Raw genomic sequence first — 19798 nt, 5'->3', positions numbered from 1 at the left:
TGTTGGCTGGCCTTGAAACAGTGTCCTTGGCTGTCCTTCTGTAGTAGGCTCTCTTAATCTGGTGTCTCCCATTTTGTTGGGCTTTGGCCAGTAACAATACTGGGTAGGGGTGATAGATGTTACAGCACCTGGAGAACTGGGTGGGGAAGATTGCTATGTGTGTCAGAGTGGTTTCACTTTGGCAAGTGCTGACATTTTATTACACGGTTCATGAATGTCCAAACCCTTGAAAGTATCAGTAAGTTAGGAACAGCTTACAGTGAAAGTCAGCATATGTCATCTAGATGATGCTTATTTTTAATTGCATTGACAAAATTTGGGATTTTCACCATTTAAATATCAATTGTCAAGTTTCAGGCTTTCATTGAATAATTAATATGCATAATTCTTTGCTACGATCAGTTTCATTATAACAGTGAGTTTTATAAGAGGTAGATAAGTGTAACTTATTCAATGTTTGCATAATGGGAATCTGATAGCAATGATGCAGTATATGAGAACTTGAATAGGAATTGAACTGGCATCTCTGTAGCCAAAATTAGTTACATCCAGGTATATGCATTGTGATTCTCACATGTAACTATCTATTGTTTTCTCTCATTGCATTCTACATGGTATGTATAGTATAAAATTAGGAGTACAAAATGTTCCATCAAGAAGATGTTCCAACCCAAAACAAGCTTTTCCAAAGTTTGGCCTAATCTAAGGTTAGGCTACTTCTGAAACACTCAGATAAGCCTACTTGCAGTCAGAACATCCCATTCCAGGATCTAAACATTCTGTGACAGAATGTTTTGCATACCCTTATGTGAATTCTCTTTGTAATTATTTTCAGTTTTGGGGTGGGCTTTGATCATTCTGAAATAGCGTCCATTCAGGTTTTGAGACTCATTAATCCTCCTTTCATGACGTAATGTTTAAATAGGGGCTTTGGTATTTCCTCTGCAGAGAAGTGCATAAACTAGATGGAAATTTGGAACTTGTAGAATGATATAAATTGTTCTTCGAGTATGCTGTAGGTTCATAGCATCGAAACTGGACATATGCTCTTATTGGGCATTTGAGTCAAACAGAAAAAAAAATGAAGGTTATAGCATGAAAAACGGAATTTGGGGATCACGCCTATGTCTCTAGTAGTGCACAGCTATTCCCACTATGCAGCATAAAACAGATTCAACAGCCCCAAACTGATACCTAATTTGAACATTATAATGTATATAAATATACCTAGCTGTGATTAGTTTGGGCAATAGAGAAGTGGCAGTCCAATTTCTATGAATGAAAATATTTGAATTCTCATGATCTGTATCTTTACAAATGAGATTCCATTATGTAAGCATTTTTATTATATGAAATAATGCTCTGCCTCTTTGGAAACTCAGTGTATGTTATTGCAGAGCCAACCTCCTGGCAAAACCATCACATAGCAATGAACAGGGGCACACAAGGTTCTGGGATCAAAGGAAGCCTTTGTACATAGAGGTCTGGGTATGTAGGCTTTCCCATCTGAGAAATCTAAGGCAAGTAACATAATTGCAGGGGCAGGGCTGGGAAGAGCTACTTTAACATGGGGACCAATGCCCTTCATATGTGCCTTTTGGGGCATATAACACATAAAGGAGGCAATAGTTTTTTTAAGTGTATTGCATATTGTCCTCTATAGCTGGTGGATAATTACATTTTTGAGAGATTTTGTCAGAACCTCATTTCCATCTTGGAACCTCTTAAAGGAAACTTTAAACTCTTCAGGAACAACCCCATTATAAAGATTTGCTGACACTTTAAGAATACTTAGATGCAACAAGAGATAGAGGGCTTGTATGCTATGGAAGAAGAGGGTAAAAGCTAAAAATAGGAGAGAAAAACTGCCCAGGAACATCTGAAGATCTGTGGGACAGAAGTGAACTATGAACCCAGAGGCAGGGATTGATTTGGCCAAATGTGCTGGAAAAATGATTGAGAATAGTAAAATAAAACTTTAATTAAGTATTCATTTAGCACATACTAAGCAGAATAGATAGTTGCTCCTCCCATAACTGCTCTCATGGTAATATAATTTCTCAGGTGTTATATTCATATGATTTCTGTTAGAAATGGACATTCTCCTGGAATAGAGTGCCAGTGAGTGTGGGTTCCTGCAGGTTAGACTGGAATCTTTCTGAGTGGTGTAGTGCTTTCACATGATGAAAGCCAGGCTTCCCCATCTCATTCTCTTCAGATGTAGTTGGACTATTGCTGCATTTTCTTCAGCCAGCATGGCCATCAAGGCATAATGTAGATTTAAGGTGGTACATCAGTCGGGGCTTACTGCCTTGGGCTTGGTTTATCACTCCAGCATTAGCTGAGTTAGGGGCACTAATCCTAGTAAGTAAGTGGAGACCTGCTTGCTTTTCTGGGAAGAGTGCTGAAAACATGTGCACTTCCAAAGGCTATTTCTCACAATACACCCCAGATTTGCTGGATAATTAAACAAATTTGCCATGTACTCATGGTTAATCAGAACTATAACCAATGCTGTCTTTACTGGCAATTATAATTCTACATTATATTTTTTTGCTGCGCAGCTCAAAAAATGATATGTTATGAAGGAGATTTTTTTCTTTCTGTTTGAGCTAATTTATTGCGAACTACTCAGAGTCCCTCTGTGGGGGGAGATGGGCGGTAGTATGAATTTTAGAAATAAATAAATAACCACCACCCAGCAATGGTATTTTATGCGATTCTTTAGGAAACACCTCCAAAATGAGAAACCCAGCTAAGAACAGATAGCAAGCTCTATTCCCCTTTCTACAGCTTGTACTTTAAAGGTAAAGGTTTCCCTTGACGTAAAGTCCAGTCGAATCCGACTCTAGGGGGCGGTGCTCATCTCCGTTTCTAAGCCTTGGAGCCGGCGTTGTCATAGACACTTCCGGGTCATGTGGCCAGCATGACGACACGGAACGCCGTTACCTTCCCGCCGAAGCGGTACCTATTGATCTACTCACATTTGCATGTTTTCGAACTGCTAGGTGAGCAGGAGCTGGGATTAACAACGGGAGCTCACCCCGCCGCGCGGTTTCGAACCGCCGACCTTCCGATCGACAGCTCAGCGGTTTAACCCACAGAGCCACCGCGTCCCTTGTAGCTTGTACTTTAGATGTAGTTATAATCAGATATATGTCTTGTGCATTATTAGTGTGGCAATGTGTATTTCTCTTTGAATTTATACTAAAGACTGCCACCTAAAACCATTTCTTATCTGGCGGGCTTTTGAGTTTCCAGTTGTATACAATTGTTGTACTCAGCCCTCAGTTTGCTGCTGCTGTTTGTATTTTAGTATATATTCTTTAAAAATGTGTTATTTGCTACTTTTATGCTGCGTGTTCTTGAGAGATGGTTTGGGCAGCACCCCTCTGCAAGGAGATATAACATGACTGATAAAAATATATATAGTTGCTAAGAGTCTTGTCACCCTAACGTGATGACAAGTTAATAATCATAATCAATTAAACAAAACATGTGAGGAAGAAAATAGGGTATCACTCTCTAATGAATAAACAATTTCACGTAGTTTACCATTTAAAAAGGTAATTTCTGGGTGGAAGAGTGTAACTCTTTATGTTTTTAATTGGAATGTTTAACACTGTTTTTTATAGGTTATGGCAAACCAATCTGATACTGCAGCTGAAGAAAGGAAACTGCCAGAAGAAAGAAGTAAAAAGAAAGAAAAAAGGAAGAACAAGGCAATCTTCCAAGGAGAAAGCACCCAGAGTTCAAAGCCTGGCTTTACCCGGTTATTAGACAAGCTGGAAGAAGAATTTATAGACCATCAGGGTCTGTCAAGGTGCCTTCTGTTTGTTTCTCTGGTCCCCACCCACAAAACTTGTCTTGCCACTTTCCTTGCCCAGTTTCCAGGTGAAGCGTAGCTACCGGCCACATCTCCCGTTTTACTGGCCTTCCTGGGTACCATCCTAAAAGCTATAGCATGGGAAGCGAGTGGGGGATAGAAATGCTTATACATCCAGATGCATTTGGAAGGATATGATCTGGCCAACATTTAATCATGTCAGAGGGGATACCATTGAGTGCACAGTTTTCCAGGGAAATTAATAGTGCCTAAAAGTAATTATCTTTTTTTCTTTCATTAAAAAATTGAAAGATGAACTTGGTATTGTATTTTTAAATTTTGTTTAGTCATGATATAATAAAGCAAAATACTTTTCTTCCAACAACATCTGTGTAGTTCTTTCCCCTCTCCTTCTCAACTATTTCTTGGGAAGGTATTTTTTACATTGTCCATTGCATCTGCTTTTCACTGAATTGTTTCAGTTGTGCTGTCATTTTTGTTCTTGTAGAATTTAATATTTTTAATTGCTTGTGTTTTATGGCAGCTGATCACCTAGAAGAACAGGTAGGTCACTTTCCATTAAAAATGGATCCATTCAGCCATAGGATCAGCTGTACTCAAAACACTGCCTGCTGGATATATTTTTACTGCTGTTTCATTATAGCTGCCCAGGATTGAGGTACTTGTTCTCTAACTGGAAGATCAATAATGCAACATATGCAGCAGACCAGAATCCTTTCTGATCTGCTAAGCTAAATGCAGGATTTTGTTACGAGAGCTACTCAGTAATCAGTTTTATCAAAGTCCTGTTGGAATATATCCATGACTAGGAGGCAGAGCAGGCTAGATCTATAAGGTGAATTCATCTTAATTTACAATTTCAGTTTGGGAAATCAACTTCAATAGCCTTTAGTGGTACATCTTTTTTAATGTTGTCAAGATGAGCTAAGGAGGTCAAAAGGAAGAGGAGGAAGGAAGGGAGACTTTCCCAAGACTCTTGATGGACTCACAACTGAGTTTTCTAACACTGTTCTTAGTCCATCTTTCAGTGCACTGAACCAAACTGGCTAAACCTTGTTAGTACAATGGCAACCTTTAAACAAACATGCTTTCCAGTCATTCAATCTTCTACCTAATCCCCTGCCATTGATTAACCCTTCCCCCAATTGCATTCTCACTCAACAGTTCCCTGGCATTCAGTAATTTCTGCCACCTCTTCATCTCTCTTTCCTATTTTGTTGGGTAAATCAATGAGACTCGTGTTAAACACTCCTCACGGCTTTCCTTAAGTATACATTTCTCTTTAAGACCTATTTATGTTACCATGTTGCGATAAATAGGAGAATGTAATGGAAAGTATCTACTGAACTTTTAGTGCATGTGCAAACTGAGAGTTGGCTCACTTTCTTGCCAAGAGCAATAATTGTTCCAGAACATCACTTATTACAGTAGACTGAAACTATAGATGTGGAAATGTTGCAGGATGAGGACATGGACTACACTAGAGATACACTTATCTGGATAATTTGAGGATCTCAATAGCTGAAACTTGAGTTCAGAAATGTGCTGTGTCACTGGAGATCTCTTTCTTTTAGACTACCCTTTTCCAGCAGGGCCTTCCAGATGAGTTGGATTGTAATTCCCTCACCAATATTATGGTTATTGTATTTTGCATTGGCCACACTGGATGGGGATAATGAGGGTTTTACTTCTATACCTGAATCCTTTCAGGCTGGGGAACAGTATCTTTTTTTTTTTCTTCAAATCATGGCTCACTTACATATGGATTTGTTTATGCATTTCAGGATCAGCCACAGTGATCCCAATGTTGTTTTCCAAATAAATACTACTGATTCAACAAGTAAGGTAAGCAGGTGGGCTTTTACTTCTGTAACTAGCATGTACACCTCCTAATATTTATCCAAATGAAATTGAAGTAGCATAGTTTTATGTATCTCTGGTAGAGTAAGCAATCCTATGTACCAACATCCTCCAAACTAATTTCAACCCCCTGGCTTATTCTACAGATACCAGAAAGGAAACACAATTAGATACATTATAATAATATTAGCTGTATTTAATTAATTGAATCTCATGTTCGTTTAACATTCATATTGTCCAACATATCTCTCGCCTTGAAAAAATTCTGCATCCTCTTTTAAATTCACCAGCATCATAAATGATGCTGTTGCAACCTGTAACTATAGAACACCTCCTCAATCTGATGTCCCTCAAAGGAGTTGAACTACAATTTCTATCATATCTACCCACCATATCAACAGTCTGTTGTCCAAGGATGATGGGAGATACTGTTCAACAAATCCAAATCATAGCAAGTTCAGAAAAGCTGTTTCAATAAATAGCAAAACAAAAAAATCAAAATATTTCCAGCACTGTAGGAAAATAAGTTTTACTGCTATAAAGGAAGTATAGTCCTTGTTTAGCAACTGCCTCATTTAGTGACTGTTTGCAGTTATGACGGAGTTGAAAAAGTAAATTTACAAACAAAAGCACTCTACATGAGGCTACCCTTGAAGACTATCCCAAAGCTACAGCTGGTCCAAAGTGCAGCCACATGAGCAATTTTTGGTGCCCCTAGATCGGCACACATTACACCATTGCTTTGTGAACTGCACTGGGTACTGGTCTGCTTCTGGGTGCAATTCAAGGTGTTGGTTATTACCTTTAAAGCCCTTCATGGCATGGGTCCAGGGTACTTGAGGGACTGTCTTGTCCCCCATTACATCTACTCGTCCTACCTGATCATGCAGAGAGGGCATGTTATGGACCCCGTCTGTAAGAGAATTCCATCTGGCAGGATCCAGGAGGTGCACCTTCTCTGCAGTGGCGCCTGCCCTCTGGAACCTCCTTCCCCCAGAGATAAGACAGATTCCATCTTTTGTGGCCTTCTGAAAACTAAAAACCTGGTTCTGCCACCTCGCTTGGGGCAGGAGGGGGAGTAATCACCCCTGGAGATGGTTAGCACCCTAAAATGGCCTCTTAGATACACATGAGTGATATTCCAACTAGTATCGTCATCTGGATTTTATCCTGTATTTATCTCCAATATTATATTTGTATTTATAGTTATGGTATTTTTGCCATGAGTACTGATGGCGAGCAGGAGGGGGCCTCTATCCAGGGGGGAAAACGCATGCGTAGTACTGAGGAATTAAGCAGCCATTCAAAGAGACACAGATCAGACCCGCCTTAACTTTTGGGGTTTATCTGTCTGGGTTTTTCCCCACACTTCTTCTGTTTGTTAGGATTTTCTGTTTTATGTAGCAGTAATAAACACTAGAGACCTATTCCTCGTCTCAGTGTGATTCCTGACTGTTAGGACTTTAATCCTAACAAACTCCTACTCCCATTGAAAGAGGGAGGAACAAAGAAAAATAAAGGAGACACATTTGGGAAAATGTCTTCAGAAAACCAGGAAATTCGGCAAGCTATCCAACAATTGGCAGCAGCCCTGCAACAACACCACCAACAAGTAGATCTCCAGATCAACACATTACAAGCAGCTATGCTACAGCAGTTACAACAACCAGCTCCGGTTAACCCACAACCGGTGCCAGAAGCAGCAGCAGCAGCTCCGCCAGTAGTCTTGAGATCCCAGGGCAGTCTACCAGAGAAGTTTGGAGGAGAAGCAGGTCAGTTGAGAACTTTTCTCACCCAGTGCACAATGTTTTTCGACAGCAGACGGGCAGAGTTTCCCACAGACAGAACCAGAGTCACCTTCATTTTAAGTCTGCTAAAGGGCCCAGCAGCCAAATGGGCTATTCCCATGGTGGAGAACAACGACCCAATTCTCAACGACTACCAGAATTTTCTGGCAGGGTTCCGAGCACACTTTGACGACCCGATCAGAGAGATCACTGCCAGCCGGGAAATTCGGAAGCTCAAGCAAGGAAACAAGAGAGTGGGAATCTACACTGCTGATTTCAAGCTGTTAGCAGGAGATCTGGACTGGAATGAGAGTGCCTTGAAAGACCAATTCAAACAGGGGCTGGATGAAGAAATTAAAAATGAATTAGTGTGCCAGGGAACACCAGCTACCCTAGAAGGTTTATATCAGTTGACTGTGGTTGTAGACGCCAGGCTAGAAGAGCTCAGACAGATGCAGCTGGGGAGAAACAGGGGCCTCAGGGCGCTTCCAGGATTTCCGTATCATCTCCTTACTCAGGACCAGAGGAGCCGATGCAGATCGGGGTGAGCAGGAGGCTTATTTCCGAGGCTGAGAGACAGAGAAGGAGAGAGAGAGCCCTCTGTTTCTACTGCGGAGTCCAGGGGCACATGGTGAGAGCTTGCCCAGCGAGAAGCCAAGCAAATTCCGTAAGAGCCCCAGGGCAAGCAGCTGAAACAAGAGCCACCTCCGCCTCTACTTCCAACCAGGAAAACTCCTTTGGTCTCCCTCCACAGAGCTCAGCAGGGAGACCATCAATCAATTAAGAAGGGCTCATTCCGAGGATTCCAGGCAATCCTTTTACTACTTACCAGTCATAATGCACGTAAACCCAGAGCACCAGGTCAAGCTAGAGGCCCTCGTGGATTCCGGAGCTTCCACCAATTTTATTGATGTACAGACTGTACAAGACCTCAACATCCTGACCATAGAATTGCCATGTCCCATAGAAGTTGAGACCATTGACGGCCAGCCCCTCAAGGCAGGGCCGATTAGAAGGTTCACAGAACCTTTGCAACTAACAACGGGAGACCACACTGAGTGGATCTAACTTTATGTTACAGCATCACTTAATGTGCCTATAGTCCTGGGCACACCTTGGCCCAGGACTATAGGCACAACTGGACTACGGGAGCAATCTCCTTCCCAGCTAAGGAATGCCAGCACCACAAGATTCAAGCCACTCTCCTCTCTCCAGCAACCAACGAAGCCACGGAAGCAGGGGGGGTCCAGTTGCCAGCCAAGTATGCAGATTTCGCAGATGTTTTCAGTGAACAAGAGGCCACAGCACTACCCCCCCCCACCATAGGGACTGTGATTGCACCATTGAGTTGATACCAGGAGCCAAGATTCCAGCAAGGAAACAATATCCCATGTCCCCCAAGGAACTAGCCACCTTAAAGGATTACTTGGATTCTAATCTCCAAAAGGGTTTCATCCGACCATCTACTTCCCCAGCATCTGCTCCTACCTTCTTCGTACTAAAGAAGCCTGACCTGTTGGCACCGGCAAACAAGGAGGCACCCATGAGAGTGGTCCACGATTTCAGTTCCCTCAATAAACTCACGATAAAAGAAAATTATCCCCTCCCGCTAATATCTGGTCTGCTGGATCACTTACAGAAAGCATGCATTTTTACTAGGTTGGACCTCAGGAATGTGTACAATCTGATCTGGATGAAAGAGGGGCTTGAATATCTGACTGCCTTCGATACCAGGTTTGGTAAATTTGAGTACCTTGTTTTGCCCTTTGGCTTGTCTAATGCAGGAGCCATATTTTCCCGATTTATGAATCAAATATTCTCTGATTTACTAGATAAGTATCTGGTCATTTATCTAGATGACATATTAATTTTCTCTGAGGATGCTACAACTCATGTAACCCATGTACGTAATGTCTTACAAAGACTGAGAGAGAACAAGCTATTTGCCAAGCTAGAGAACTGTGCCTTCGATTTAACTGAATTACATTTCCTGGGCTATAAAATATCAACAGAAGGCATATCCATGGATCCTTCTAAGGTACAGGCAATTCTCTCTTGGAAACCCCCCCGAAATGTGAAAGAGGTACGAAGATTTCTAGGGTTTTGCAATTTTTACAGGAGATTCATAAATAAATTTAGCGACAGGGCTAAACCCCTCACACAGCTTTTGAAGAAAGGATCAAAATTCATTTGGGGGGAGAGAGAGCAAGCAGCCTTCCAAGAATTTAAGCAACTCTTTGCATCCCAGCCACTTTTAAAGCACCCTGATCCCACGAAGCAATTCATAATGCATTCAGATGCTTCCGATATTGCCATTGGGGTGGTGCTATTGCAATATACAAACAACACCAAGAATACATTGCTTCCTTGTGCCTTTTTTCCACGCACGCTCTCACCAGCAGAGAGAAACTATGATGTTTTTAACAAGGAGTTGCTAGCAATTAAAGCAGCATTTCAAGAGTGGAGGCACTGGCTAGAAGGTGCAACCTTTCCTGTGAAAGTTTGCACCTATCACAAGAATTTACAGCTTCTACAAAACACCAGATCCCTCACCCCACGCCAAATCAGATGGAGCCAGTTTTTCTCCCGTTTCAATTTTGTTATTACTTATGTTCCCGGGGCGCAGAACTGTTTGGCAGATGCCCTGTCTCGATCCATTCAGGAAACCCCCGCTACTCACCAGGCAGTACAGGCTACTATATTACAACCCCACAACTTTGATCAGTCTATGAGGGGGAACCAGACAGAGATTTTAGCAGCAGGCAGACAAGCAGAGGACCTATTTACAAGAGTCAGAGCTCAGCAGCAACAGAACCCGTATGCCAGGGCCAGGATGGATGACCTCCAGAGGGGCCCGCAAGACACTGCCTCCCCCTTTAATGTGGAGGCAGGAATCCTCTGGCATAGTGGGTGATTATACATTCCCCCCTCATTGAAGGAAGAAGTACTGAGACTTTGCCATGACCATCAAACGGCAGGCCACGGAGGTGTTTTCAAAACTCTCCATAGAGCTCTGAGAGACTACTGGTGGCCTAAGATGACTGCAGACATAAAGGGTTACGTTGCTTCTTGTCATACCTGTAGACGAGCCAAGCCTCTCCCAGGGAAGCCCACAGGACTCTTGCAACCCCTACCCACCCCCAGTAGGCCTTTGGATACAATCTTCATGGATTTCATCACTGATTTACCCCCGGTCCAGGGGCTGACTTCCATACTAGTGGTGGTGGACCTTTTCACTAAAAAGGTGCATTTTATTCCTTGCAAGGGCCTCCCATCTGCGCAAGCCACAGCACAGTTCTTCATGGACCATGTTTTTAGGTATAGAGGCATGGTAAATCACTTGGTGAGTGACAGAAGCCCTCAGTTCACTTCCAGGTTCTGGAGGGCGCTTTTCCAGTCATTAGGGGACCAGATCCACCTATCATCATCGCATCATCCGGCTAGTAACGGGCAAGCTGAGAAAATTAACCAATGGTTACAGCAGTATCTCAGGTGTTACACCACTTATCAGCAAGACAATTGGCCAGCCCTGCTCCCCATGGCAGAATTTACTTATAACAACTGTGTGCAATCCTCTACCAAGATGTCTCCTTTCCAAGCACTCTACAGGGTTAACCCTCGGGTGTTGCCCACCTCCTCCCAGCAGGGAGCTGTTCCAGCCGCGGCTGATTTTCTTAAAGAGCAACAAGCCTCACAGGAGTTGTTAAAGGAGCAGCTGAACAGGGCAAAGAGTGCTTACGAGAGAGCTGCAGATGCTCACAGACAAAGGGGCCAGCAATTGCAGTAGGAGACGAAGTGTGGCTCTCTACCAAGTTTTTGACCTCTACCAGGCCCTCCAAGAAGTTAGACTCTAAGTTTGTGGGCCCTTTCACTGTGGTACAGCAGATAAATCCAGTGGCTTATCGCTTAAAGCTGCCAGCATCCATGAAAATCCATCCAGTCTTTCACAGAGCCTTGCTAGCCAAGGACCCTTCCCCAAGTGCCTTACGATCGCAACTGCCCCCCCCCCACCTCCAGTAATTGTGGAGGAGGAGGAGGAATATGAAGTCGAGGAAATTCTGGACTCTAGGAGGAGGGGAAGGGGCATCCAATATTTAATACACTGGAAAGGGTACCCTGAGGAAGAGCGCACGTGGGAGAATGCCAGAGATGTACATGCACCAACGTTGGTTCATCGATTCCATCAGCTGTTCCCTCACAAACCGAAGCCTCACACTCAACCAGAGATTCCTCACTTGGCTGAGCAAGCAGAGGAATCCCAAGCAGAGGAGTTCGTAAGTTTGCAGCCTCCACCCCTGCCTGAAGCCTTGACACCAGAAACAGGAGGAGGGAGAGCCGCAGCCCTCCACCTCGGGCTTGCATTTCCCAAGGGGGAGGGAGGAAGAATCTTCTAATTATCTAGCTATTTTCCAGCAGCAGCCACCTGGGCCAGAAGTGTTATCAGACCTGGAGAGCAGCACTGATTCGTCCTTGGAGGAGTTTTCCTTTGAAGCATTTCCATCGTTGCCCAGTTCCCATGGGAGCTTGGAGGGGGAGATGGACTCTCATGAGACCTCTGGAAGGGAGGGGGCTGAAATGGAATGTGAATCTGGAGGGGAGGGTGATGTCATGAGTACTGATGGCGAGCAGGAGGGGGCCTCTATCCAGGGGGAAAAACGCATGCGTACTACTGAGGAATTAAGCAGCCATTCAAAGAGTCACAGATCACCTTAACTTTTGGGGTTTATCTGTCTGGGTTTTTCCCACGCTTCTTCAGTTTGTTAGGATTTTCTGTCTTATGTAGCAGTAATAAACACTAGAGACCTATTCCTCGTCTCAGCGTGATTCCTGACTGTTAGGACAATTGTAATGATTTTATTCTTGTAAACTGCCCAAAGTCCCCCCTTTTCAGGGAGACAGGTGGTGGCAAAATTTAATAAATAAATTTACAACCTTCACAGGTCTGTAAAGCAAAGGAAAGTTGAAGTAAGATCTTAAGCACAGCTGTGGTTTCACTTAATGACTGCTTCACTTAATGACCAAGTTGCTGGTCCCAATTGTGGTTGCTAAACGAGGACTACCTGTATTAGAGTTGACTTCCAAGACAGCTGGCTTCTTAAGACCCATATTGAAATACATGCTATAAACAGACTGAAATGAAAGTTATAAATGTACTTATATTAAGAAATACCCATGCCTTTCTCAGATTTATTTAGAGGGTAAACAATATTATTTGATGCACAAAAAAACAAGTTCAGTTGCTAGTATCACTTAAAACTTAGCCTACATATTTATAATGTGCCAAACTTCTGGATTAAATATTTCTAGGAAAGTGGCAGTACTGATGTACAAAAGAGCACAACCAAAAGTGAATACCCAAGTCTTGCTATCAGGTGGGTACATTCTTTCCTTTGTGTACATTGAGCCTTAAAAGTAAGAACAAACATAACATTTGGCTGCCTGAAAAGTACCTTTAACCATTGGTGTTCCTATCTAGAATAAAGCCCCTAACCAAAATTATATTATATTATATAATATGATTATGATATAATGATATAATATTTGATATAATGAAACTGGGTACTTAGCAATCGTGACATTGGCAACAAATCCTTGTTTTTTGTTAAACATGAACTTACCAATAGAAAAACATAATTTTAGTGCTCTTCAAATAATACATTTGAAGGATGAGAGTGGTGAGAGGTGAGGCTGATAGATGGCAGGCTCAGATGTTTAACATGTTAAAATGTATGTCTGCTACAAGTCTGGTTCACATTGTGGGTGAAGAATCTATTGCAATGTTGCCTTAAATATTAGGATATTGTCACTATTCTGTTTTCATTTTTGCAGTTTATAAGCTAAGCTGAGCACTGAGGCAAATAAGTGAAGCAGCAAACTGTAACCAAAAGATTGTTTTTTTTTCCTGGTTTGCTACTGCTGGCTCAGAGTGGGCTCAGCAGGACTTTCAGTTTTTCAACTCTATTGGCGGTTGTTAGGTCCAGAAATGTGTGGCAGCATCCTTCCCCAGACTTGGCGCCCACAAACATGTGGACTTCAGCTCCCTGAATTTTTAACAACAGCCATACTGACTGCAGAAATCCAGGAGCTGAGGAGCACATCTCTGAAGGGCATCCAGGATTATAACGGTGATGTACATTCTCTGTCTCGGTACATGTTCAGATTGTGCTTAGCCATTGTTTGCTTAACCATGATTTGTTGAATAAACCACAATTCCTAAATAAATTTTTATTTAAGAACCTAACTGCTTGCCTCCATAATCTGAACACTGGGTATAGCTCTTAAAATATAAGTGATTGTGTCAGAGTGGTATTTACTATCTCAGACATCACATGCAGTTACAGTACTCTAATTAGGGAGCCATTATAACTTGCAGCTGTTGATGAAGTGTATCTGCATCCCCTCTTTGGTTCTTTTTGTGATGTGTGGAATTCTCATCACTGTTGAAAAGAATTCTTGGACAGAACTTCTTCAGATCCATGACAAGCTACAGCAATTGTTACCAATTTTCCCCTCCCTCTGCAGTCTCTAGAATTCTCAGTCTGAACTCACCTGAGTGAAAGGATGGTTTGTGGTCTTTTCTTCCTTTCCTCTTCCCCCCTACCCACTCAGCAGCCTGCCTCAGTAGTAACATGCTCTATCCAGAAAGCACAACTGCATGTGTTCACAATGATGATGTCTATTATACAGCATCCTCAGAGGACAGGGCCTTGCTTCAAGAGCCTTAACAATCTAAAGTGCAACAGAGAAGTAAAGGATAGGTGGATGCATAGGTAAACAGAGGAGGAAATAGGGCGTAGAAATGAGAAGTTGTGGCTTGGATGTTATATAATTATTCTTGCCTCTCTTAACTACTTTAGTGTATCTGCATATTAGAGAAGCAAATCAAGTGGCATAATAAATTAAATTAGACCACCAGAATTAACAATCAAAAGACCAAATTTGGAGTATGAAGTTCTTTCCTTAGAACTTAATGAGTAATAGTTGAAATGCCTGGCTGATATTCAGGGTGGGAAGATGGGGACTCAAAGGCCTTAAGTTAAATAGTCACACATCTAACATCTATAGACAAGGACACTTGGAAAAGGGCCACCATTGATCATCTCAGCTCATGGGCATTAGTAATTTATTTTTCTGCATTCTTTCTAGAAAGAGAAAAGACCTTGAAGAGGAAGACATTCCAGAGAAGGAGGTTCTATGTAGCAGCTCTTCACGGACAGACCAACCTGAGCTGTTTTACTTCATTGTTTTCCTCTGGGTACTGGTTTATTGCTTATTACTCCTTCCACAGCTTGTTAGCAGCCCCCTTTGATCTCTGTGAATGCATCAGAGTAATAAAAAATAGCAGCTCGAGGTTTATGTTTATGTGCCCATAATCCTTTCTTCAGGATGTAGTAATGCCTGCCAAAATAACAGGCCAGGAGAAAGGAAGAGAGGGAGGGAGGGAGGGATTAAAGCCTATCTGGGCAGCATTCTGTTCCTGCAAAGGCCAACCAGAAGCCCATTAGCAGAATAATAAGGCAATAGCATCCTCTTGCTCATATTATCCTAGCAACAGATACTCACATACATATTCCCTGTGATAATTTATAGCCATTTTGACTAGCAGACACTGGTAGCCTTAGCCTCCATGAATTAATCTAATCCTCTTTTAAAACTGCCCCAGTTGGGGGCATTGCTACATATTGTGGGAGCAAATTTCATAGAACTGCTGAAGGAAATACTTTTATTCTGTCCTGATCATCTATCATTCAACTGCACTGGAAACCATAGTTCTAGAATAATGAAAAAAAAAGATACTCTGTCCACTTTGGTCATGTTCCATAACTACGCTGGTTTCTCCTTATTTACTTTTTTCTAAGCCAATAAGCTCCAGATCTTGTAATCTTTTCTTACTGGGCTCAGAGCTGGTTCCATAGGTATTCTTAACTGTTTTACTGTTGCATTATAAGACTTTTGTGTATATAATATATATTTGTATAGAGAGCTCTACACAGAGTGAAGACATTGGGTTAATGGATTAATTCAGGAGTTTTTGTACATTTATGCCTTGCTTTATAGGATGCAAAATAAAATGAATAATCTTGTAGGGAAATCTGTATTTAGAGTGTTCTGGTCTTCAAAACTTATTCCTATATTTCTAGTCTATTTGCACAGCCATGAAATCTAATATATACACAGACAACCAGTGTGGGATAGTGGTTAAGATGATGGACCAGGACTGGGGAGACCCAGGTTCTAATCTTCCCTTGGGCACCGAAGCCATCTGGGTTACTTTGGGTCAGTCATTCTATCCTAGACTGAGAACTTGAAAAACTATTATCTACCAACCCACACTGGACAAATGTGGTAGATTATGGTCCATAACCTTCAGTGCAGAAGCCTTAATACTGCAGTGAATTGATTTGGGCTGATAATATACGTACACACATACACATTTTGAATTGGCTCCAAGATTTGTTTCAGAAACATATTGTTTAGGATCGACCCATTTGTCTATTAAAATATATATGAAAAATCAATGCAGGTGATGCTTTAGATATAAAGGAAGGAATCCCATTCTCTTTCAATGAAAAGAAAGGGTTGAGGATACATAAATTCCATCAACTTAATTATTTCCCATCTGAAACCAATGTATCTTACTTTTAATTGCTGTTGGGTCATTTTACCAATAACAAAGGAACTTGTTGGTGGTTGTTGGCATAACAGTCTTCTGATCTTTATCAGTCTGGGACTGAGCCATTACATCAAATAAGAACAATGTCATTCACTAGCCTCATTATGTGGCAGAATAGGGATGGGGATGCCAGCAAACTTTCCTACCACCTCAAGAGGGCACATAGCACTTTCACTCAGCCATGAGGAATAGCTCTGTGGCTCCCATATTAGAAAAAGTGGGGAAACAATCACTCTGTGGTACTCATACAGTATCCCTGCTCAAGCATGAAGCTGTTTCGTGGGTCACTTAATATAAAGGAACTGACTACATAGTGGATTACAGATTATTTATCATACGTGCCACTTAATACTCATTACGTAAATTACATTACACAAGTGTGTTTCCTGCATTGTTGTAATGGTTGCCTATTCTAAAACACCATCAGACTCATGAGCAGGAATTCAAACATATTTGATTTATTAAAGAACAGTAAGCAGGATCACAGAGAAAGCTGAGAATGATGAAAGTGCGCCAAATTCAAACTAAAAACCCTCGGTGCAAACGAAATCCCTCCCCCCATAGAATCTTCTCAAGTTCACAATCCCAGGTGCTCCTAACGGTTTCTGATGGTCTGCGGGAAAAGTCCTTGAGCAGAGAAAATAACCCAAACACATTCCATTGTACTTATTTCACATACAGAGCTTGGTACAAGGTCTCACAGCAGCTCCCTCCCAAGCAGAAACGCGCGTCAGCGCCATGGCACGTGAAACGTTACGATGTATAAACTACATTGAATCAGTGAACATGACAATTGTAATTTCAGTAAACATTGGATAGATTTATACAACAGAAAAATGTGTGGACAGAGGAAGTGTAACTTAACTTAGAGAATAACTTTTATACCCTGTCAGTATTGTTGATGCTAGTGCTTGCATGGAAGAAAATAAAGGTAAGCTTAATTCAGGAAATAGCTTACAGGTAGTCCTCACTTACCAACTGCTAATTCAGCAACCATTCGAAGTTATGATGGCCCTGAAAAAGGAGACTTACAACCGATCCTTGAAGTTGCAGCCATTGCAGCATCCCTGTGGTAACATGATTGCAATTCGGGCACTTGGCAACTGGCGTGCAATTACAACAGTCACAGCATCCCCATGGTCATATGATCACCATTTGTAACCTTCACAGCCAGCTTCTGAGAAGCAAAGTCAGTGGGGAAGCTGGCAGGAAGTTGCAAGTTTTGGTCATGGGACATTGCACTTAATGACCCACAGTGATTCATTTAATGACCACAGCCAGAACTGACGTGGTAAGTCAGTGCAGTCATGTGACATTTCAGTTAATGATCATGCTGCTTAGTGATGGAATTGCTGGTCCCAATTGCAGTCGCTAAGTGAGGACTACCTGTAATGATAGAAAAGCCTCCACTGTTTAAATCTATTCACCGCCAAGAACCTGTAACATGCTCTCTTTCATTATGGAGAGAAAGTGAGTCAGTAAGCTCCTGAACTGCACAGTTCAAAGTCAGAAGAGAAAAAGAACAAGGAAGGAAGGAAGGGAGGGAGGAAGGAAGGAAGGAAGGGTTCTGAGAATATCAGGCTAATAGGAGGCATGTTCCCATACAAAGTGTAGAATCCCTTTACTAACTTTATATTTTATCCTTAATGGCCAGTAGGCTTATAGGTACAGAAAACCAGTCATTCAAAGTTGTATTCAAACAAAAAATACAAGCCAAAGAAACAACAGATTGGTATTTAACTTTTAAGAAATCCATTTTGCCCTAGAGTTGGGATAGGAATGTAAGAAAAAGGACCTTGTGATGAACCATGTAGTTTCCCACAGTAGCTAGTTAGATCTTTGGAGAAAGCTTAGAAAGAACAAGAGGGGAATAGCCCAATTTGCCCTTACATCTAGCACACTGAGGTATGGTGTCTAAATCTTTCATTTAGACACCATAGCTAATAACCATGGACAGGCCCATGCTTCATTAATTCTCCTAAACTTTTTAAAAATGTCTTATAATTAAATAAAAGATTCATCCATAACGATATATGAAATGAGGTCAATACGTACCTTTATTCACTTGTTTCTACAATCAATTCATTAGCTGATTAAAAAAAAGATGTTATATTGAGGTAGTATTCATCATGCCATTCAAGGGTAACATCCATACACCAATAAAAACTGTCCAGGAATGGTTTGTCAGCAATAAATTCATTCTTCCACCGCATTCTTGCCAATCACTTGGTCATCATGGTTGTACATACTCATTGGATTGAGGCCTGTGCTTCCAAAGCTGGAGTTCCATTTACTGGAAATTCAATTATATTTCCTGATTTTCTAGTTCCATTATTTGTGGAAACTCAGTATCAGTCTAATACAGAAGGTAGGATTTGTGGAGCTTTAACTTCATGTGAAGATTTATCATCTGTGGGCTCAGTGTTACTTAGGCTCCATGATATCTTAGATTCCAACTATGGTCATAGCACTTTGGGACTAGAGTCTGAAGCCAAGTTACACATGTAGTACAATAAGCAAAGATGATACTGGTGGGGCTGGCAGTGTTATTGGTAGAGAAATGTTTCAGATGAAAAACAAAAGCATTTATAGAAAGCATTTTAAACTTGTTTTTTTATCCAAAAAAAGCCTATTGACCAATTTTAAAAATATAAAATGAAGACAGTAATTGGGCTCAGGCTTACAAATTAAAAAAAGCAATAGAAGAGCCCAAGGAAGGGAAGAAAAGCAAACACAGACATTAGTTCTAGTATAAAATGTTTGTTTAAAGACTGACTGGTATGGAAATAGCTGAAGCAATCTAGGTGTTGCTGGGGAAGGTACCACAAGAGCCATCTACGTCTGGCATTTCAGCAGAATTGAAGAATAATCCCATTCCTCTTCGGTCCTCCTCCAAAGTCTCTACAAGTAGAAGATAAGATAACATCGTGTTTGTTGAACAATTGAAGTTCTCCATAAAGACCAGCCCAAACCCTCAAAATCCGTATCTTTGTCGTGTTGATTGCCTTCCAGAATGATTCTTCTGCCAGAAAAAAACATGGATGACTGTATATTCCTCCCTTCCATTCCACTCCTGTGCTATCAAATAGACATTTAAAAAACCAGGGTGCTTAGATTAAATGCAGCTGCAGCAGCAACAGTACTGTCCCAAACATCAGAATTGATCAGATCAATCTGGCAAATAAAATAAAATCAATCTGGCAAATTTTCTAGTCTGAATTAAGAATCATGTTGAATTAGAAATGGAAGAATAGTCTAATATGAATGGCAACACATGGCGTTAATCTTTGTTGCCATCTGCCTCTCTCCTTTCCTGCAGCTTTTAGTATAAACTTGAATACATTGATCCACACCAAGAAAATACTTTTCTTCCCAACAAATCCAGTATATTTGTAGCTCTGCCCTCCTGAACACTGTTATCAATGTGCAATCCTAACCATCAGGTTCCATTGTATTCTGTGAGGCTTATTCTATTCTGTGAGGCTTATTCCCTGGTAACAGCATAGAACTGAAGGTAAGGCTGCATTCACAACTCCATGGAAAAAAGCTAGAGCTGTGCCCTAAAAGAGCAGTATCACATGTATCCAAAGTATCTGACAAATGCCTCCCAAATGTTGTTATGATGTGGAA

At 41.5% G+C, this 19798-nt stretch overlaps 1 protein-coding gene across 1 annotated transcript in view; it reads left to right on the top strand.

Moving 5' to 3' along the window:
- The window catches only part of CLMN (calmin), a 90058-nt gene extending 75208 nt beyond the window's left edge, over positions 1-14850 (top strand). The window contains exons 10-13 of the mRNA XM_063290284.1: positions 3636-3823; positions 5632-5692; positions 12802-12866; positions 14641-14850. Of these exons, the coding sequence (XP_063146354.1) occupies positions 3636-3823; positions 5632-5692; positions 12802-12866; positions 14641-14803 (477 nt within the window). The 3' untranslated portion in view covers positions 14804-14850. The remainder of the gene's footprint in view (positions 1-3635; positions 3824-5631; positions 5693-12801; positions 12867-14640) is intronic.
- Positions 14851-19798: the final 4948 nt, after the last annotated feature.

This window comes from Candoia aspera, chromosome 1 (genome assembly GCF_035149785.1).
Source record: "Candoia aspera isolate rCanAsp1 chromosome 1, rCanAsp1.hap2, whole genome shotgun sequence".
Classification (NCBI taxonomy): domain Eukaryota; kingdom Metazoa; phylum Chordata; class Lepidosauria; order Squamata; family Boidae; genus Candoia; species Candoia aspera.
This window is presented reverse-complemented; position numbering and strand designations above follow the sequence as displayed.